Consider the following 22472-nt stretch of genomic DNA (forward strand, 5'->3'; position numbering starts at 1 on the left):
GATACCCGATAACAAACCGCCATGCGTCAACCCGAACCGTTTCTACCCGAACTGAATGGACCCGAAAACCGTTAATAACCCGATTTATTTCAACCCAAACTGTTACAATCCGGACCGTTTACAACCCGAACTGTTTCAACCCTGACCGTTAGAACCCGAACCGTTTACAACCCGTAACCCGTTTACAACCCGTTTAATTCAAACCGTTTTAAACTAATTATGATCATCAATTCAGCTGTTATTAGCTTATTAGAGTAATAAAATGTAGAATGTTATATTCCTTAATTCTTGACAATGTTATAAAGGTATAAAACTCATGAATTTGTATTGTTTTATTAGCGCATGCCTTTCACTCTTTTATTGACTCGTATTTAACTGACTAATGGTCGAATCGATCATTAAACTAAATTGATCTAATTCAATACCTTATAAGCTTATAACCTAAGAACTAATAGAAAAGATATGCTATGTTAATTGAATCGATTTAATTCATTAACAATTTGAACTTGTTTGTCTCATTTCGTTGTTGAACATGTTAGTCTCATTGCTGTTTAAACCAATATGAATATATGACAAACGTGTATTTACAAACTTTACAAATTCATTACGTATTAATTCATCATTATCGATTATTAATTACTATGTTATTAGTATTTAGTTCATCAATACATGTTTCGTAATACTCTGGTATGATGGGGGAGGGCATAGGTGATTTTGATTCCAGGTAAATATTACAGGAAATAATAAAAGACATTGACTGACTTTTCTTAATTAAGTTTATGAAATTAATTGGATAGTAATACATTAGTTGTTCGTCAAAAAAAAAATAACATTAGTTATAAATGACGTAATCAAATTATATGGCCTATTTTACCTTTCACTTTGCTTTAATAATATAGATTAGTAGATATTATAATATAAACGTATTGAAAATTGTGATTTTAGTAATAACCCGACATTGTTTGTAATTTGTATCCGAATTGATCTGACTAAACATGAACCCGGCCCGATATGAACCCGACCTGATATGAACCGGACCCGACTACATGCAATCCGACTAAACCCGTTAACAAACCGAACTGAATTGACCCGACCCGACTACAATCCGACCCGATCTAACCCGACCGGATATGAACCCGACCCGATATGAACCCGACCCGATTATGACCCGACCCGATATGAACCTGAACCGATATGAACCTGACTTAACCCGTTTATGACCCGACCAAATATGACCCGCCCCGATATGAACCCGATCCGATATGAACCAGACCCGATATGAACCCGACTCGATATGAACTCGTACCACATAACCCGAATATGAACCGAACCGTTAATTTTTCAACCCGACCCGAACCGAACCGATAGCAGAATAAACCGATTTTAACCCGAACGATGAACCGATTTGACACCGGCCCCTACTTATTTGCGTTGACAATTTGAAATGCAACTTCGCATGCATGAAATTTGTAATCCTTCCTTCGGCTGGCGGCTACCCTTGAATCTTGTGTTTGAAGTATTCCATCCGTCTCTAAATGTAGGGATGTCAGTGGGGTGAGTTTCGCGGGAGACCCGCCCCGCATCCGCCCCAAGTAGGCGAGGATGGAGGTAGATTTGGCGGGTGATGAGGCGGGGATGGGTATAAAAATTGTAACCGCCATGGGTGATGGGGCGGGTGTGAATTTTGTGTTGAACCCGCCCCATTCCCGCCCGCCCCGTCTCATCCCCACTCGCCCCGCCCCATCCCCACTCTCCCCGATTCATACCAGCCATAGGTGATGGGGTGAGTTTGGATTTATTTGCATCTTTAGGTGATAATTTAGGTGAGATTTTTATGTTTTTTGTTTGGATTTTTTTTGTTATGACGAGTATTTTTTTCCGATTATATAGGTTACTTTAGTCATAAGGTATTTTTTCTATAGTTAACTTTGATTACTCCGTATAAATGGCAAATGTTTGCTAAATAAGAAAAATTAGCCGGGTATTAGCGCGGGTATGAAGCGGGGATAAGACGGGGATGGATACCCAGTTGGGTGGTGGGGCGGGGATGGATTTTAGCTTACATCTATTGGGGCTGGGATGGGGATGAATTTTGTACCCGCCATGGGTGATGGGGCGGGGATGGGGATGAAAATTTTAGGTGGGGTTGGGAATAGAGGGACCTACATCCGCATCCGCCCCGCCCCATTGACATCCTTATCTAAATGTTTGTCCTTTTTATTTAGGTTAAAGTATTAAAAGTTTGACCATTAGTTGGGAAAATTAAAAAAAAAAAAAAAAAAAAAAACAAAATACAGGTAGAGTTGACAATGACTCCTATTGTAAGCCTAAACACAACGAGGGACACGTCGATGGGCCATGGGCCGCAAATGGACATCTTTTTGAGAAATTTGTCACGGCGGGTTAATTAGCTCGTACATAGGCACGCTTTATTTTAAAATAATTAACAAAATATCTTAAAATTAGTAAGGGGACCTACTAGTACAACACGATTATGCCCGGCACGACAAGTGATTCAGGTCCTACACAAGCCTCATTTATAAAAGAGATGCATGAGTCCATCATAACACGACTTTTCTTTGACCTATCCCAAATACGACCTGTCGAGGCACGACATACGGCCCGGCCCGGCACGGCACGGCACGTGCCCAACCCCATCCCTGCGTGAGTCCTTGAATCTGCTCCTTGTTCCTCAAGTAAAGACCATGGAACAATTTCCACATAATGGGTCATATTATATAAAAGTACTGGTCCAAAATGAGTCAAACTTTCAATGTTCACAAGAATTAAAATAGACGTCCAACTTTTCTTGGGGATCAAGGATATTCCTTTAAGAAAATCATGGTATTTGAATTATTTGAAAATGATATCTTAATGGAAAAATCTGCCAAAACTCAAAAGATAAAGTCAAACTGCAACTACTTTGTTAATAATACAACTCCCACTTAATTTCTTGATTCAGGCCCTGTTCTTCTTGACTTTATTTGAACTGAACTGAACTGAACTAAATAATAAATAATAAATAATAAATAATAAATAATAAATAATAAATAATAAATAATAAATAATAAATAATAAATAATAAATAATAAATAATAAATAATAAATAATAAATAATAAATAATAAATAATAAATAATAAATAATAAATAATAAATAATAAATAATAAATAATAAATAATAAATAATAAATAATAAATAATACTCCCTCCATTCCTAAATGATCTTCCTATTTGGTGTTTGGGGTGGAAAATAAGAAAATGAAATCTTGTAATGATTGAGTGTAAGAGTAATGATTGGGTGTAAGGAAAATAATAAATAAATGAAGAAAAGTAATAAAGAAATGAAGGAGAGAGAAGATATTTTTATTAAAGTAATAAAAAATCATAAAAGTGGGGTTTGGTGGGTGAATGGGGAAATGTGAATGAACTAAGTAAGGGATGGTGGGAAAATTTATGGTAAAAAGTCAAGTCCAAAAATAGAAACAGGAAGATAAAATAAGAATGACATTTATAGAAACAGGAAGATAAAAAAGGAATGGAGGGAGTAAAATAAATAATAATAAATAAATATAATGTTAATATTTATAACAATACTCATAATAATAAATAATAACTACGGAGTACAATAATCATAATTATGTATTAATAACAATAATTACATATAATATTAATATAATAATAGTAATACTTAAGTAATAATAACAATAATAATAATAATTTATATATATATATATATATATAAGTAATAATAAATAATAAATATAATGTTAATATTTATAACAATACTCATAATATTAAATAATAACTAAAATAATCATAATTATTTATTAATAACAATAATTACATATAATATTAATATAATAATAGTAATAATTAAGTAATCATAAATAATAAATATAATGTTAATATTAACAATACTCATAATTATAAAAATAACTACAATAATCATAATTATTTATTAATAACAATAATTACATATAATAGTAATATAATAATAGTAATATTTAAGTAATAATAACGATAATAATAATTTATATATATATATATATATATTTATAAGTAATAATTGTCGATTTTAATTGCAATATCAAGAATAAAAATAATTACAAAGAAAGATGAATCCGTTCTTTTGAACTAAACTGAACTGAATTGAACTGAATGAAGCTGAACTGAACTGAACTGAATGGAGCTGAACTGAACTGAAATGAATTGAATAGAACTACAATAAAATCCAAAAGAACAGGGCCTCATACTCTTAAATAACCACAAGCCAAAAACCTTAATGCATCACTTTCATCTCGTGATACCACAAGCCAAAAGCCTTGAATGAATCTCGAAAAGTACCTATAATATGCGTAAGAATTCAGAATCATGGGTGGTTATCCATGTATTTTTTTTAGGAGTTACATCCTCTGTTCAATTTTACTCGTAATGTTTGTTACTTTCACGCATGTCAATGCACAACTTTGATTATTAATATATTAATTCTTTTTAAGCAAAATTATAAAAAGTCAATATTTTGGCAATACACTTCAAGACGAATTTAACAAAATTCCACATGACTATTTTTACCTTACGTGTAAATCAACAACAATAATCAAAGTATAATATGTGAATAGTGTAAAAATTACAAACGCTACGAGTATTAAAAATCGGAGGAAGTATATCATTTTCGACTTTATTTTTTTAAGATTTCTCTTTATAAAAAAAATTACATTAAATATTACAGTCAAGTTCTCCACTCCCCCGTTGTTTATTTTTTATATCTCCCCCATGGTCCCCAACACATACTCACGTTATTTTTCTCACGCTAAGTTATTCACTCACTATCAAATATTAACAATAAAAAATTAACACATCCACCACTTGCATCATTATTATGAGAAAATCTACTCACCTTCCTTAATTTTTGCATCGGTCAACATATAACTCTTAAAAAAATTACGGAGAGGGTATCACTAAAATATTGGATGCTACGAATTGGCTTAACAAGCTAAAAACTCGTTGTGTTATTATGTCGTACTACCTCCGTTTCTAAATAGTTGCACCATTCTGACTTTTGACACTATTCATTTATCTTGCAGACTATAATTTTTTACTAATAAATAAAACAAATATTATCATGAGAAATGTTATTAGAGTTGTCTCAATGTACAGTTTAAATGTATCAACTATTTTGAAACGAGGAAAGTATAATATCCAAAGTGGAATCTCCTCTATATCACACTTTGTTGCTACTTATACATAACCTACCAAAAGAAATGAACCAAAAGGGTTAGCCCATGGAACAAGTATTGCCATGGCGAGTACGCACCAATACCTTTCATCAGAAGTTGCATTTGCTTAATCACTTGTGTTGTTGATACCCTTTATAGATATTGTATTATCGCATATTTTTAAGCTTTCCAAGACCCATCAAAGTCTCCCGCAAAACAGATACATTCTCGTCGTCGATCCCGCTTGTGCCTGTTGTGCGCACACAATGACACAAGCACCCCGATCGACTCTCGACCCTCGCTCTTGTCGCCAATAGGTAAGAGTTCCCATTCTAAAGCAAACACCCGCTCATGCCCCGAGCCTTGAGATTCACTTTCCGCACAAGGCTTGCGACCTTGCCGCCCCATAGACAAGAGCGCGCCGCACGATCCGGTGTCAAAACACTCGGACCACGACAAATAGGCGCGTAGCCTTTTTAACAAAGGTGGTGGTAATTTTCTATCTAGCAAAGTGATTGAATTGGTTATGATATAATGCGTAATTAAATTCTAGCAAAAAGTTTCAAGACTCCTACAAGTAATCTATTTCATCACCAATTACAACAAAATTTTCTTCTAACCCGAAAAGCCCGAAAAAATGAAAATAAATAGTAATACAAGATCATGTAATTCAATCACTAATAAAGCCTTCACTTAGTTCAGCATCACTTATACCACTGAAATCTTCCGGTTCTTTAGTGTCTTCATCAGTGTCCATTGCATCTTCTTCGGATTCTTCTTCTTCGCTGCTTTCATCTTTGTCTTCGTAAATGACCGGAGGACCAGACTCATACTCGTCTACTCCTTCGTCCTCAACCTAATTCGATAACAAAAATTATGAACTTGTTTTATCCCGAGATATATAGTTCGTAAGCAAATCATATATGATATTATTGATAAAAAACACTTACCCCAGAAGATAGGAGGTCCAAACTGCTAGCCAATTGGAGTGAATGATTCAAATTTGCAACCCTAGATTCTATAAGCTGCCAAGAACCAAGGAAAACTTGGTCAGGAAAATTAAACCAAGAAAACTTTTCACTTCACACTAATTTTGGTTGTCAGAAACAAGTTGTTTGACGAAGGAGCATACACCTAGGCCTGGCAATCCATGACCCGACCCGATAACCCGACTCAAACCCAAACTGAAGTTACTGAGAGAAACCCGAACCCGAAATCGACCCGATTTGACCCATTTATCATATTTTGTAGTAGAAGTAGAAGATCGTCGTCCCGTTATCGCTTTTGGGTCAATTGGAAACAACCTCCATGCAATTGCAGGGGTAAGGTTGCGTACGTCCGACCCCCCTTACCCCGCTTGTTGCGTGAGCCTCTTTGAGGCAATGGGGTAATGATAATGATCATATTTTGTAGTAATGTTGAGTTTTACAATATTTCTGATATTTTTTTGACACAACCAGAAAGGCCAAAACCAAACTCAAATCTGACCCATTGACCCGAATTAGGATTGTATAGTATACGTTACATGGGAAAACTTTTTATTCTCTTCTGTTGTATACGAATATGAAATAATATAACTAAGCTAAAAGTAGATGTAAATTTTCAACTTCAGATTCTGTGAAATGCAAGATAAGAACCTTTACCTGGTATAAGGAATTAAGAGCAGCTAATGAAGACTCTTGCGACATTATCCTGCTAGAATGCTGGAGAAGTAAACTCCTAACCCACGGAAGAGCACACACCAAAACTGCACCCCTGCAGCATAAATGTGTGAAATTTCTAGTTTTTATTTATGCGAGTAACATTTAAAATTACAAGTTTAACAAATAGAGCTGGAACTTGTAGAAACAACTTGAAAAGAACAAAGCCCAAAAGGATGAAGACGATGCAGTAATAAATCAAACAGTTAAAAGCCTATTTATAAAAGACCATTTTCTTCGTCATAAACTCATAGTTATGGAGAAAGCATATTTTCCGAAGTTTCATTCAAACCCAGAGTTTCCATATCTCACTGTAAGAGGCCAACAAATTTTGATGTTGATACACTTCGAAACTTAAAATAAGTCCCAAATCTCAGAGAAATCCTAATCCATTAATATGTCTGCATTCCAATTGCAATTCCAATTCCACGACATAAATTTCTACCTACTGGCTAACACCACAAACTAAAAATTATGGATGAGCTCACTGAAAGAGTCAAGCTTACCACAAACTTCCAACACAACAGTATGTAGAAACTCCACTACAAAGATCTAAGTGCAAAAATTAGCAGCTAGATATCAAAGATTAACAAACAGTAATTGATAAATAAGTAAATTGTCATTCGATCTAATAGGCAACACAAAGTCAAACTCTTTTAGATACTTCACATGAAAGAATAAAGGTAGGAAATTTCTACTCATATCTTCTCCTCTACATTGTTAAAAAGAACAACTACAGAAGTACGGAATCTTCTGGCTCATGAAATTAAGATGTAAAGAATAAAGAACCTTAAGAAGCTCTAAATGGCTTGAGTTTTTGCTGACATCTACAACAAATGGTGTGAAGGAAATTATAGATAATTCCTGTATGCAGGAGGTCTCAGTTGCTTGTCAAAATTCAATAACATCTGACTATCCCAACTGCACAGATGATTAGAATGTATAGCTTGAGAGCGGGAAAACTTTCTTCTAGATTTGACACAACTTTATTGGATGTAGGTTGTATTTAGCTTCAGACTGTTGTAATCCAAGCTTAATACATTTATTCCAAGGATGCCACTTAGTCATCCTGTTGGAAGATGGGATAAGAACAAAATCCTAGCACTCATTGGAGGATAAAGAGGGGTAAAATTTTGATCCGGATGGCATTCAAGAAAAAAACTGATTACCAATGATAATTGGGAAGAGGCAGAGAAACCACTCTCTCCCCACCGGCAATTGATCGTTTAAGAGGCAAACACTCTAGAAATGGAAGCTAGCTACTTCTGACTGGGATAGAATATATATACTTCATCCGTTCCTTAAATATCGCACCATGGTTGACTTTTACTCCTCTAACACATTACTTTGACTCTTAATATCTTAAATTGTGCTTAAGTAAAAATATTGATATTTAGAAAATATATATCGATACGAATCTAACATGACTCCACATGACTACAATTTTCTTACGTATGAATCACAAAATGGCTGTGGGATGTGATGGACTAAATCAAAATGGCTCTTAATAGAAGATGGTCGTCCCGTTGTTGTCCCGTTATCGCTTTTGGGTCAATTGGAAACAACCTCTCTGCAATTGCAGGGGTAAGGTTGCGTACGTCCGACCCCCCCTTACCCCGCTTCTTGCGGGAGCCTCTTTGAGGCAATGGGGTAATGATAATGATGAATCACAAAAAATGGCTAGTCATAGTGAATAGTATAAAAAACAAAATGGTGTGATATTTACGGAACGGAAGAAGTATAAGACTATAAGGATGTAAAAGAGTAGTGGATACTCTCACTTTCACTATGATGCATAGAGAGAGGAAAATCCTTAACAGTCTACTTGTTCAGTTGTTCTAGGTGGCTATGTTTGAAAAGGAAAATAGTCTTCCAAATAGGCTTTTAGCATGCCTCATAGAAAAACAGATTAACAGTCTCTTCAATTTATACAGTAGCTGAGTAGCATATAGCATGACTAGCACAAAACTTGTTTCATCAACCTCCAGATGAAGAACTTCAAATAAAATCACCACAAAACGCTGATTTACCTTGATTGGATGATAGATAAAAGAGAGTCCAAAAGCTTGAAAATGTCAACTGCATTTAACATGGAAACAGTATTCGTAATAACCTGTCAATTGGAAACAATTCTGGTTAAAATAAAATAAAATGTCCCTTACAATAGTTTGAAAAAGTAAATAAAGAGAAAATGAGGAAAACGAACCCTATCATCTTGATTGTACAAACAATCTAATAGAAGAGCGCTATCATCAGCGTGTAAAGCTTGGCGTAGCAAAACATGAACAGAGTCTGCACTAGGAGGCAGTGTTTGAGCGGGCTCTGGCCTTTCCTGAATTTCAGTATTATCTTTCTTTTCAATATCTAAAGTAGAAAGTTTCTCAGCCATGGTAGGTTCATTATCATCAATCTGAATCCCATCTACATCTTCTTTATCTGTACGAAAGGGAAGATACGATCACTAATTACAATTTGCAAGAATAAAACAACAAAAAATACACAAACATAAACATCGTAATACTTCCTTTTCCTTTCTTTTAGCTGCAACATGGATGGTAAAAGTATGAAGTATAAAGTCTAAACCTTTCACAATCTTACCATGAGCTTTGCACACCAGGTATAATTATAAAGTTCATTGTGCAGAACTTCAGTGAAGAACCACATCCAACAACATATTTGGAAGTTCTAAACCAAACCAATACACCCAAAAAATGTTGTCAGTTCTCCGGTGAGGAATCGTGGTTGGGACATGAATCAGTCAAACCGATTAGATGATTAAATCTATCATATATCTGAGAAAGCTAACCTTAAATTAATTCTCTTCATACTACTCATGTGCTCGACTTTAATTTTACAGAGTTTAGCTTCCTACATGTCATATTCTTGCTTAAAATTTCATTGAGATCATTTAAAACAACAACAGGAAGGCTCTAATTCTGCAAAATTGCAATCACAGTTATCTAAACACCAGTTCTCTAAATTGAACAACCCCCTTTTCGGATGTTTTGATGGAGGACAGAACTCCATGAACTCTACCTTGTACTTTTCTGAACTTTTTAATCTAATGTTCCAAGCTTGCATCAAAAAAAAAAACAAAAAAAAAAACACCAATTCTCAATTACTCCATCACAACTCAATTACGCCCCTAAACATTAAATTATGCAAGTGCTAAAGCAACATACAATTCAATAAAACTACCATTTCTTGCAACCCCACATGTAAAAAATAATAAAAATCATGCCCCAACTATACAAAGTAAATCTGTTAATAAATCATAACTTCAAATCAAGCAATAAACAACAACAACAACAACAAAAAAAAAATCCCAGAATTAAAAAGGGGGTAAATACAAAAAATAGTCATAAAATCAATACCAAGAGCTGTAATCTTCTGTGTAGCTTGAACATCATCATCATCTTCAGGTGCCCTTCTCTTTTTCCTTGATTTTTTCTTCGAGCTCTTCTCAGCAGATGATCCCAACCCCAAATTCGGAACGCCCATGTTACAATATGGGTTCTAACTCAAACTAAGTATTACACAGCTAAGAGGGTTTTGAGAAGAACAAGTAAAAGTTGGAGAGGTAATGACAGTCGAGGAGAGAGAAAATGGAGAAGAAGAGAAGAAAGGGGCTGAGAATGAACTAGAATAAACCCTCTCAGTCTCAGGGTTTTTGCTTGCGGAATACAGACCAACGCCGCGGTGGGAAAACTTTTTTTCGACCTTAAATTTGGGAGAATTTTTTAAAATTAAAAAAACCTAAAAAATTATTACTTCATTCGTTTTTTTTTCATTTACGTTTAGTTTTTTGCAACGCGTGGATGGTGCAGGGGCCTGCACGTAGATCTACGTGCACCTGCACCAAAACGCAAAAACATTAAAAGAAAACGCAAAAAACAAAAAAATGAAAAAGAACATAAAAAAACTAAACAAAAAGAACTAGAGTAAACAAAAAGAACATTAACTAAACCTGAAAAGAACACTAATGTCAAAAAACTAAAGAAAATGTACAAAAATAAAAATAACATATTCTCTCTCCTGATAACTATAAAAAGAACAACTATTTTTCAAAAAGAACATCGTGTGAAAAATGCAATAGAAAAACAAAAAAAATACATATTATCGATAATATTATTAAATATTAAAAAACTGTAAAAAAATTAAAAAGAACACAAAATAATTATAAAAAAGAACAACAACTTTTTTACAAAACACAAAGAACAAAATTAGAAGAAAAATAAAATAACAAAAACTCAAAAAAAAAAACCACAATAAAAAAAGAAAAAAGAACAGAACACATGAAAAAAGAACATCATTTTCTTTTTCCTTATCAAACAAAAGAACAGAATGAAAGGGACGAAAAGAACAACAAATCTATGTTCTTTTATTAGTTGTATTTGTTCTTATCAAACCAATTAGGGTTCTAATTAAAAAGACGAAAACGACGATACTTTGATGCACTTAAAACTAGATCTATATTTTTATTTAAATGTATTTTTGTTTTTATCCCACACATAAGATCTATGTTCTTTTATTAAGTGTTATTTGTTCTATTCAAACGATTTTATGTTCTAATTAAAAAGACAAAACGACGATTTTTTGATGCACTTAAAACTAAATCTATATTTTTTTTAAAAAGTATATTTGTTCTTTTACCACGAATCAGACTATGTTCTTTTTTAAGTGTTATTTGTTCTTTTCAAACCATTATATGTTCTTTTTTAACAATCTATGTACGTTGATATAAAAGAACAAACTATGTTGATGACACAGTAAAAATAAAGTTGTGAAAAAGAACATAACAATCCGAAAAGAACATTAGATGAAAAAACAAGGAAACGTACCTTAAACACTTGATCAACATTTATCAGGAGCATCAACATTGAACTAGTGTTTTTCTTAATTCACTCATTTTCAACAAACGAGAAACATTCAGAAGGAATTTTAGAGAGATAATAAGGAGAAAATGTATTTTTTTACTCTTTCATTTACCATCTCACTCTTTCTCTCTCGAAAAATCTCTCTTATGTTGAGAGAATATAAATCCTCTCCCCTCTCTCTCTCTCTAAAATGTATTTCTAAAATGACTAATGGTTATGACTCATAAGTACAATTATTATATATATAGTTGCTGAAAAATAGAAAATGAACAAATAGGAAGTAGAATCAAAGAATTGAAGAACAGAGAAGGAGAAAAGAAAAATTGTTAAAGGAGTGCATAATGAGAACCGTGCACGTGTTTTTATTTTGTTATTTTAACAGAGTATTATGAAAAGAACAAATGAAAAGTCTTAAAGAACAAATATAGAGACTAAAAGAACAAGTCAAGTACTTTGTCCCACAATAACATATGATTCGGAATCATCATTTTCATCATTCTGTTATGAATTATCAAGCACATTATTCATAATATCTGAAAAAATAATAGGTTAATATGTATAAAAACAAGAAAAAGAACGCAATCAAAATAACAAAGGATAAATAAAAGTAACAAGAAAAATAACACAATAAAATAAAAAGAACAAGTTATGAAATGCAAATAAAATTGAAAATAATAAAAAAGAACACAATAAAATAAAAGAACAAATTATGAAACGCAAATGGTCTATTTTTCTACTATAATGAAACTGTTCTTTTAATACGAGCATAATGTAACTGTTCTTTTCATTCGAGCATATGTTCTTTTAATACGTAAAACTGTTCTTTTCTGGAAAAAATCGTAATTACATAATCAAAATCTTCAAAATCAACGATTTCAACGAAATCAGCGTGTTATTACATAATTTAATTCATTAAAATCATCAAATTCGTCAAAACACGATTATTACAAAATCAAAATAGTCAAAATCATCAAAAACACAACTATTACAAAATCAAAATCATCAAAACATGCCATTTGTTATTACAAAAATGAAATTTTACCTCCCAAAATCTGATTATCAGCTGTAGAATTCAGATTTGAAGAAGAAGAATCAATTTAATTTGATGTTGAAGCAGAAAAATCAACGAATTTTTGGGGATTTTCATTAATTTCTCTCTCTAAAACCCATTTTAGAAAACCTAGACTTTCTCTCTCCTCTTCACAGTTTGAATTCAAAACATAAAACCCATAAGAATATATATCGCAAAAATAACAAAAATCAAATAAAAACGCGATAAACATAACTGAAAAGAACAGAGCCTTTAATGTTCTTTTGTTCAGGGGTGTTCTTTTGTTCAAGGGCATTGTTCTTTTTTCTGGGAATTTAATGAAAACGCGCGTTTTGTATTTAATGTTGGTCGTTTTAATCCCAGTGCACCTAGAGCTACGTGCACACGCCTGCACCATCCAAATTGCGAGTTTTTTGCACGTTTATTAACTATATTTTAACGTGCATAGTTACATCGAAGGCACTCCCAAGGGCAAGATGAGATTGCTCGCAGAGGACTAAGGTCGGTAGATAGGGATAGGCCAGCAAATGCAATGAGAAAGTCTTATTCTTGTCTTGCAAGGAGAAAGGTCCTTCCCTTTTGGGTCGGTTGTGGACGAGGAAGGATTCGAACCTTCCAAAAACTTTGCTTTAGCGACTTCATACCAAGGCTGCAATTTACAAGCTTCTTTAGAATTTGGCTCAAAAGAAGGATAAAGCTTGGGTCAAATGGGTGAATGGAAAAGGGTTTTTTGAATCCAAGTTTGACCTTGAGATTCCTCTATTTTTTTTTATTTAAACAAGGAAAATTACGTTTATTTATAATGTTTTCACTCTTGTCAAAATTCAGATATTGGAAAAATGAGAAAATTTTAATGTCTCAATAGAAAAGTGTGAGATATTAAATGACCCAATGAATTTAATTGGTTAAAATAATCATTTGACACAAATTTTGAAAGAACATTAAAGCATTTATGTGATAATATAAAAAAAAATGTAGAGAACATTTTGAAACACCCTAAAAGTAAAACGTAAAGAACAAAAAGAAACAAAGGGAGTAGTAATCTGTACATTTTTTTTTACTACCTCGAAACACTTTTCCTCCTAAAATTGAAAAATAAGGGTTGGAGAAGTAATAAAAATCGTTGAACTGAAATGTACATTGAATTCGAGCTCAATTTATACCATGATTAATATCATTATATTGAAAAGAAAAGGAAGCAAAAATAAGCTAACATCTTAAGATAGAGTTATTTTAAAACTCTAGAGGATCCAAAAATAAGCTAACATCTTTTAGTTCTTTCTTTCTTCCAATTTTGGTATGAAATGAAAATTGAAAATTTATAAGATTATGAACTCAACCTTTTCTTTGCATAAAACTGGAAAATATTAGTACAACAGTAATACAATTGAACCCAAAAAGATGATGAATAGTGATGTGTACAAGGCCTACATTTGGAATTGGATCATGAATTGACCACATCCAAAATCATTTATTGGCGCTAGTTGAACACAAATATCTTAGTGTATATTCATTAGAGGAGCACATCTCCGCCAAATCCTGATGCGAACTAATAATTGCTTTCTGCAAAGATTTCAAGGCCGGAAGCATGTTTCTTGAACTTTGTTGGATAGATTTACCATGAGCTTTGCAGATTTCCTGCCCAGACAAAATGCAAAAATTAGGGTCATGAGTAAAGATGGCTGTGGGCCCGATGCCCGCGTACGCGGGCTGGGCTTGGGCATTATTTTGAAGTTTCTTGCCTGGCACGGTGTCGAATGGCCCTGGTCGGGTCGACCCAAAATCCGGCCCGACACAAGCACGAAAAAACCCGGCCCAAAACGAGTACGAATTCATGGGCCGGCCTGGGCCTAATTTTTTTAGAAAAAGCACGACAAAGCACGCTAAATTTAGTAAATTTAGCCTTAGGCACGACGAGCCGAACCGGCATGGAAGCCTACGGGCTTGGGCCCTATTGTGAACTTTCCGGCCCGGCACAGCAGACGTGGGCCTGGAACGGGCCCGGCCCATTTAGACGACAGCCCATGAGCTCGACCCGAAGCCCGACACGACCCACTGCCATCTTTTGGCATGGGGCCGGCCTGTTTAGGGCTTTAGGCCATGGCCTGAACCAGCCCGGCCCACAGCAGTAACTGTAGAAAAGATCATACAAGTATTATGGATCATATTGAAGACTTGGATACAAACCTGACACCATCTAAGAATGAACTCCAAAAACGGGCAGCCCTCCAACAGTTCTGTCAATGCCTCGATTAATCTTTGCAGATATCTGAAAGGAACTGACGAGGCAACAGCTGGTATATCGATAGGATTGACAGCAAGAATACACTTTTTCACGAGCGAATCTTCATTTAATCTGAGACTCAGGATTAGAGCTCTGCTTGGTTGATCTTCGTTTAGTGCTGCATCAACTGCCTGAAAAGTGTGGGAAATACATTTGTCTTGAATATATAAGTTTCTGAACAAAATGGGAATGGGAATTCCTTCACTCATGAAAACAGAACTACAGAACAAACGTATTACGAACATACTTGTATAAACTAAAGTTGTAACAGACACATACATACACAAATCTTAAACAAATACTTCCTCCATCTTAAAAAAAATTGCAACACTTTAACTAGCACGTTTGCTAATTATCTTGTTTTAAAACAAATCTTAAAATTGTCTCTAATTGATACAACTTTGATCATAATTGTCTCTAATTATCTTGTTTTAAAACAAATCTTAAAATTAATATTATGAAAGTATACAATTAGATTAATTCAACGACATTTTACTTGAATATATTTTCTTTTAATAGATTAGTAAAATATATGGTCAAAGTTGGTGTATGAATAGTGGCAAAACCAAAAGTGTTGCAATTTTTTTTGAAATGGAGGAAGTGTAATGAAATACACATTTATCAACCATGGCAAGGTGACAAAGGTCTGTTCCACACATTTCCTGTTCTCCAGAACAACGCAATAATATAGCTACTGAGAATGAACAAGGAAAGAGGAAAGACAATGTTTTTTCCAGTGAAAACGGAAAAGAAGAAAAGGGGAAAAGACTACAACATGCAGAAGGGGGGTAGCTGCAATATTGGAAAAAGAAAAGAAAAAAATAGACGTGAGTGAGTACCTCAGGAGTAACATCTATGTCAAGATCAGTGGGATCAAAAATAAAGGATTCATCAACAGAATATACTAGAACTCCCTCTGTTGTTGCGGCCACAAAACTGCGTCCAGTAGGGGCTAATCTCAGGCACTTTGTTCGAATAACAGGCCTTCCACGGTTAGGCATAGATCCTGGCAAATCCAAACCCAGTTTTCCCCGTGTTTGTTTGTCGATGCCTTCCTCTGTGTCACTATTGTCATCATCAATTAGATCCAGAGCACCGGCTTCTGTCATCTTTTTAGAGTTTAAGACATCCAAGACCCCATCAAGTGAAAGGTTGTGAGTTATTTGAAACCTCCGCAACAATACCTGAGCAAGAAAAAGTCAAAAAATATTCACAACCAGTTGTACTGAACATAGAAAGAGCTCAGTTGTAATCTATAGATAAGAAGAAGAAAAAAATGTATCCAAAGAAAAAGGGATTGGAAAAAAACTAGAACATCCATGACTTTCATGCATTTATTCACAGCTCCTAAGAAACGGCATCCAGGAATAAGACACGTCTGGATTACTTCTGGTGAAGGAAAGATTCCACCCCTAAAGTTGAATTTCATTCATTTATTCATAGCTATTACATCAAGCAGTTCTTAGAAGGCAACAACACCAAAACCACGAATATTTATCCATAAGGCCCTGACAAGTAACCTATGATTGCATTTGCACAGCCACCATGCACAAGTGGTTGCAACAGAAGAAAGATACCTCTTTATTTCACAAAATGACCATGATCCTAAATAAAAATTCTTAAGACCACAGATATATAAGCTTAACCACATCCTGGAAGGGAAATGTTCCACCTTAGCTTGAGTTTGCTAAGTAGTTAAATCAAGTAGGCTTATAGAAGGTACCTCCATTTGCAGAACACCCTCACACCCTATTTGGTTTACTCTAGTCTTTCCTCTCATATTTACGTACAACATACAAGTATAATTTATTTTGCTCTCGGCTCCTTTTTTTATTTTCCTGGATGCAGGAGAGACTAAGATGGCCATGGGTGGTGCTTCATGCAGAGCCTGTGTGCCTGAATGGGCCCAGCCCAGTCAGGCCCATGCCAGACCAACAATTTCAAAAGGGTGGCCCTGACACGGCCCAAGCCCACGTGCCTTCGCGTCAACCCTTCGTGCTTAAGCCTAATTTCACTCATTTTAATGTGATTTGTCGTGCCATACCTTGTCGTGCCTTTTCCAAAAAAAAAGAAAAAACGGCCCGAGCCTAGCCCAAGACTTCGTGCCCGTGTGGCGCCGTACTTTTTTAGGCTAGGCCAGGCCGGCCTAGTGCCATCTTTAGGAGAGACTAATGTGATTCTCACATTAGTTACATAAATATAAACAATGTAGTTTAAATATTTTTTCAGGCTCAAGGAGGAAAAAAAATTCTGCTGAGAAAAGGTTGTAGTTAACACTTAATACATGTATATTTTTTGTTAAAGAAAAACTAGCACGACAAAAGCAGAAAATACATGCAATACATGATGAAAAAAAAAAAGCAGGGGAAGATAAAGTGGGGTGAAGAAGAAGACAAACCTGCTCAGCAACATCATACATGCAAATAAATTTGCTATTGCCACCAGCCAGTATGTAGCTTCCATCAGCAGAAAAGCATAAAGTTGTGAAATACTTTCCTGAGGTAGAGTTAGCTGCTGATCTGCGATCAGTCATTAACCGACCTCCAGCAATATCTCTACGACCCTCAATAGTATACATTAATGAACCTTCTAGGGGATCCCAGAAACTAATTAGGCCATCTAATGTGCTGCAAGCTAGTTGTTTTCCATCGGGACGGTAAACAACAGTAAGAACATCATGGACATGTTGAAATGTCTCAACAGAACCCTTTCCTTCAAAAACATCCCACAGCCGCACGGTTTTGTCCCATGAAGACGAAGCCAAAATTGCCTACAAGTAGTCACACAAAAGTAACATTAACATGTATGTGATGCTTACAACAAACACAACATACCTCATATTAGAATATTAGATACCCCCCCCCCCCCCCTATCTATTTATCTCATCCTAATTTTTTACTTTAAGGATTTAACCTTCATCTATATGTTTACAGACTTCAAACGACCAATAAATGTAACTAGCTAAATAAAGTCATCAAGGGCAGCCAATCGGTTTAATTTTGCCTCCATGGGAGAAAAAGACTCAGATCCTCAAATATTAGTAAACAAAAGAACCCATCCCCTTCCCAAAAATTACTTCTTTAATATACAGAACAACTTCATCCTCCTCCTCCCTCCACGGCCAACCATCTCAAAGCTAAAAAATGTCAACCTTCATCTATATGTTTACAGACTTCAAACGACCAATAAATGTCACTAGCTAAATAAAGTCATCAAGGAGCAGCCAATCGGTTTAATTTTGCCTCCATGGGAGAAAAAGACTCAGATCCTCGAATATTAGTAATCAAAAGAACTCATCCCCTTCCCAATAATTACTTCTTTAATATACAGAACAACTTCATCCTCCTCCTCCCTCCACGGCCAACCATCTCAAAGCTAAATCCCTCATCATAAAACCACAAAAACTTCCAACTAATAGTATACTATCTCTGGACAGAAAAGACTTTTCTTAGATCTAGCTACCCGTGCTTAAATAGTCTTGTGAGGAGTCCAGTCTTGCTTGGATTTCTGGTTGGTTGACCCCTTTATACCAGTGATTCTAGACAGTTGATTGAGCGGGGCATCCATCTACAACCTTCTCTCTTTGGACCCTACCTTTCCAAACCCCCAACCTCACTTTAAATAGGGTAGATTAAGGCTCTGATTGGGCTTGAGCAAGCACAGTAGGTTTCCAAGTATGGCCCCAATGGTTTGACAAATTCCCTTGTTGCTGAGAATTTAAAAAGCTAGGAATTTAATGGTGGTGGTGAATTTGGGAACTTAAGTTCATGTTGGTGGGAAATTTGAGAAGCAAATAGGTGTTTTGGGCAAGACTGCAAGAGAGAGGACAAACTCATCAATAAGATTCACAAAGGTTGGGAGAAAAGGGTTAATAGAGGTGACAAGGGAGAAGAAAGAAAGAGGGAGATTAATGGTGGATCCAATACATGACTCTCTTGGTATTATATCAAAGCTGGGTAAAGGAAGTTCAGAGATTGCTTACATGAGAAATCTGAGGACATAGGGAGGAATCGGGGATTTAGAGGGGTATATGAGTCATTGCAACAAAATATTAAGTCCTTTGTTACATTAAAAGTAAAAATTGGCAATTTGAGTAATGAATGCAGCTACAAATTGAAAGAAAGAAAGAATACATACATTTGACGGAGAAAACATTAATCCATGCACAGGCCCTTCATGACCGCTTAGAACATCAAGCAAACGTCCTGTTTTCATTGACCAAACAAAAATCTGACAGAAAAAAGAGCATATTGTATCAGATATGTTCTACAGCACAATACCGATATGAGGATTGAGGATGAAACCTTTTAAATAAATATGTACCTCAAATGAGTCTAAAGTTCCAGCACATATCACTTCACCACTCTGATCAGCAGTCAAAGAAACAAACTGCCTAGAAGAAGGTGTAGTAAATGTCCTAAAGTTCCGATACCGGAAAAGGTCCCATGCACGAACTGTTCCATCCAAAGACGCACTTAAGAGGCTATGATTGTTAGCCATAAAATGGAGGGCTGTGACTGCATTAGTATGCTCGGGAAATGTCACAAAACAAAATCCTGATAAGACATTCCAAACCTGCAAACGGGGGTAAACTTAAGCATCTAGACATGGAAACCTGCCAACATAGCAAAGCCTGCTATAGTGCTATCATACAGCACAAATGCAAAATTCAGGAACAGATTAATACATTTATATTCAAAACCAAGTATCCAAAGTAACCTTTCAAATAATCATGTCAATTTACTCAATGACAGTTCAAAGGTTTGGAGCTCAAATATCTGACAAAAACAACATATCAATGAAACAAAAAAGGAGGGAATAAGCAGCAATTAAACACTAGCAATGCAGGGAAAAGAATAGACTGCCATAAATTCAACATCAGCTCACCTTGATTTTGTTATCATCAGCTCCAGTAGCCAGGAGCTGAGAATCAGGCGAATAAGCAAGACAATTAACGTCAAAATAATGGCCCTGCTGCTTCAAAATATAACTCTCTGACTTCCATTCCCACACAAGCAGTTGGCCAAGCCTTGCACATCCAAAGGTCAACCAGTTACCCAGGTCATTAAAAACAGCAGTAGTGATCTTCTCCCGCGAAATCGACAACATGTGTATGCAAACAAAATCAGGCATTTGGTACAACCCAAAAGCCCCACTTGAATATCCCACAACTACAAGATCAATACCCTGGTGATAATCACAGGCAGTCACTTTAGCCGGTGCTTGCATAAAGTAATCCTTTTTCAGCAACTCCCACTTCATCTTATGCAACAAAAACTCACTCCCTTCATCCTCAAAATCGTTTTCTTTCCCATCAAACTCCTTCCTCTTCTTCACACTATCCACAGCTTTAACATCATCGCCACCAACACCGCCATCCTCGTCCATCTTATCAGGCGTCCCGGGAGAAGGAGGGTCAGCCATTTCCACATTCCTCTCTCCCAATTCACCCAACTTAGCATCAAAATCAGGATAAACCCAACTAAACAACCCCCCATCACGCGAAACACTATAAACCCGTGAAACCTTACCTGTCTTCTTATCAACCCCGAAAAATGCACCCACAATTACATCCCTATGACCCAGAAACAAAAATGGCTTATTATTCTTAAACTCCTTCCATTTACTCAAACAAAACAACCTCACAGTCAAATCACTTGAACCTGCGATCAAATACCCCGAATCCGGGCTCCAATTCAAGCAAGTAACCCTATCATCAAAATCAGCAAAAGTCCTAACTAATTCAAATGGGAAAAACTCCTTCCTAAAACCAGGAGACCGCCAAATTTGAATCAATTTACCAACAGCAACAGCAATAAACTGCCCATTTGGGCTAAACTGAAGGCAAGAAACTTTACCCTTGAAAGTGATTCTATGAAGAACAATCCGACGGTGGAGATTGATGTATTGGGACCTGCTGTTCTCATCAACGGCGAGAATGAAGTTTCCGTCAGGCGATACCGCGATACGAGAGATGTTTGCTGAGAATTGACAAGGTAGAGTTATTGTTTCCGATTTGATGAGGTCGGTGACGGAAATACGGTTACCGACGGATGAAACTAAGCGGTTGTTGCCGGAAACAACGACGTTTCCTCCCCTGTAGGGAGCTCCTAGAAGGTTCTGGAACCTGTAATTCATGGTGGTTAGGGTTTTAGATGATGAGAGAGTGTTAAACCCTACAAATTTTGGAGGTGAGAGAAATGCAACAATGGAGTCGTTAAACCCTAAAAAAAATTAGAGGGTTTTGGTTAGTTGTTTGTTTGAGTAAAGAATAAAGAGTAACATTTCTAGCATACAGGGTTACTTTAGGGTTTTCAATCATTATGGGCGATATAAATAAAATTGGCCAAACAATTATCATTAAGATTTAAGAGGTGAGACACTAGATGAGAGTAGTAGGGGGTGTGCAAAAGTTGATCCGGACCGGAAAAATAGACCAGACTGAATCGAACGAAGGCAATCGGTCCGGTCTCCGGGTCGAGAAATATCAATTTCGGTCTTCGGTCCGGTCCGGTTTGGTATAAAATTCGATTTTGTACCGGATCGATTTTTTTCCTTAATAAAATATAATATAAACTTTTTAGAATTTTAGCTTCCAAAAAAAGCTTAAACAACTGACTTTTTTATATATATTTTTTCTTTTTAACCATAATTTTTAGAAAATATAAAAAAATATATAGAAATAGGTCCAGTCCAAACCGGATCTGTCGGGGTTTTGGATCGAGTTTTCCGGTCCGGCCCAAGCACAATTGGTCCGATCTTCAGGTCTTGAATTATCAAAATTTTGGTCTTCCGGATCGGATCGGTCCGGTCCGGATTTGGACCGATGAACACCCTTAGATGAGAGTATGAGACATATGATTCTCCACCATATAGTATATCCACAAGACCACAACCTATAATTCTCCTATGTCTTCTTACCAACTCTCTTCTTAAACCTTGTTACAATCACATCTATAATCTCAATGTCATTTGGAGTAATTCAAAACCTGAATATAACCTAATTGAACTAATTCAATTCAAATCGGAATAACCTGATCTAAATAATATATTTGTCGTGTATATCCCTTGTTAGTGATCAAAAAGTGTTACAAGGAGCTGATAATTAATACCATTCTCTTTACCTTTTTTTATGTGTATCCCTCCACAAAAAATTCCAAAACTATCATGTTGATTCTGCCAGAATAATACCAAATGGTAAGGGTAATAATTAAAGAGTTGAGTTGAATTCATGTTTATAGTAACTCGGCTCGACTTAAAACCCTCATATGCAAGGTTGAGTCGAGTTTTTATAGAGTTTGAAATTATCAACTTTTGCTCAACCTCTTATATAGTTACAACGT

At 35.5% G+C, this 22472-nt stretch overlaps 2 protein-coding genes across 2 annotated transcripts; both read right to left on the minus strand.

Moving 5' to 3' along the window:
* Nucleotides 1-5712: 5712 nt before the first annotated feature.
* On the minus strand, nt 5713-10626 carry LOC110798302 (uncharacterized). Its single transcript, XM_022003479.2, has 6 exons — nt 10292-10626; nt 9124-9353; nt 8948-9030; nt 6861-6972; nt 6168-6242; nt 5713-6073 (listed from the first exon to the last, which is right to left on the minus strand). Exons 1-6 carry the CDS (start codon nt 10416-10418, stop codon nt 5888-5890), a joined length of 813 nt encoding a protein of 270 aa, XP_021859171.2. The 5' UTR covers nt 10419-10626; the 3' UTR covers nt 5713-5887.
* Nucleotides 10627-14172: 3546 nt separating this feature from the next.
* LOC110798285 (periodic tryptophan protein 2) lies at nt 14173-21382 on the minus strand. The gene is made up of 7 exons (XM_022003460.2): nt 20017-21382; nt 19453-19704; nt 19267-19359; nt 17528-17899; nt 15969-16313; nt 15033-15260; nt 14173-14483 (listed from the first exon to the last, which is right to left on the minus strand). Exons 1-7 carry the CDS (start codon nt 21265-21267, stop codon nt 14313-14315), a joined length of 2712 nt encoding a protein of 903 aa, XP_021859152.2. The 5' UTR covers nt 21268-21382; the 3' UTR covers nt 14173-14312.
* Nucleotides 21383-22472: the final 1090 nt, after the last annotated feature.

The sequence above is a fragment of the Spinacia oleracea genome, chromosome 4 (assembly GCF_020520425.1).
Source record: "Spinacia oleracea cultivar Varoflay chromosome 4, BTI_SOV_V1, whole genome shotgun sequence".
NCBI lineage: Eukaryota > Viridiplantae > Streptophyta > Magnoliopsida > Caryophyllales > Amaranthaceae > Spinacia > Spinacia oleracea.

Bases quoted from the DNA above. Each gene is read 5' to 3' on its own strand.
- LOC110798302 (XM_022003479.2), bottom strand. From the start codon at position 10,418: ATGGGCGTTCCGAATTTGGGGTTGGGATCATCTGCTGAGAAGAGCTCG. The intron at 9,031-9,123 runs GTTCGTTTTCCT...TCCAATTGACAG, and splicing joins TGTACAATCAAGATGATAGG to GTTATTACGAATACTGTTTC. The intron at 6,243-6,860 runs GTAAAGGTTCTT...GGTTCTTGGCAG, and splicing joins CTCTTAATTCCTTATACCAG to CTTATAGAATCTAGGGTTGC.
- LOC110798285 (XM_022003460.2), bottom strand. From the start codon at position 21,267: ATGAATTACAGGTTCCAGAACCTTCTAGGAGCTCCCTACAGGGGAGGA. The intron at 17,900-19,266 runs GTATGTATTCTT...GACTACTTGTAG, and splicing joins TAATGTTTTCTCCGTCAAAT to GCAATTTTGGCTTCGTCTTC. The intron at 15,261-15,968 runs GTACTCACTCAC...CACACTTTTCAG, and splicing joins ACATAGATGTTACTCCTGAG to GCAGTTGATGCAGCACTAAA.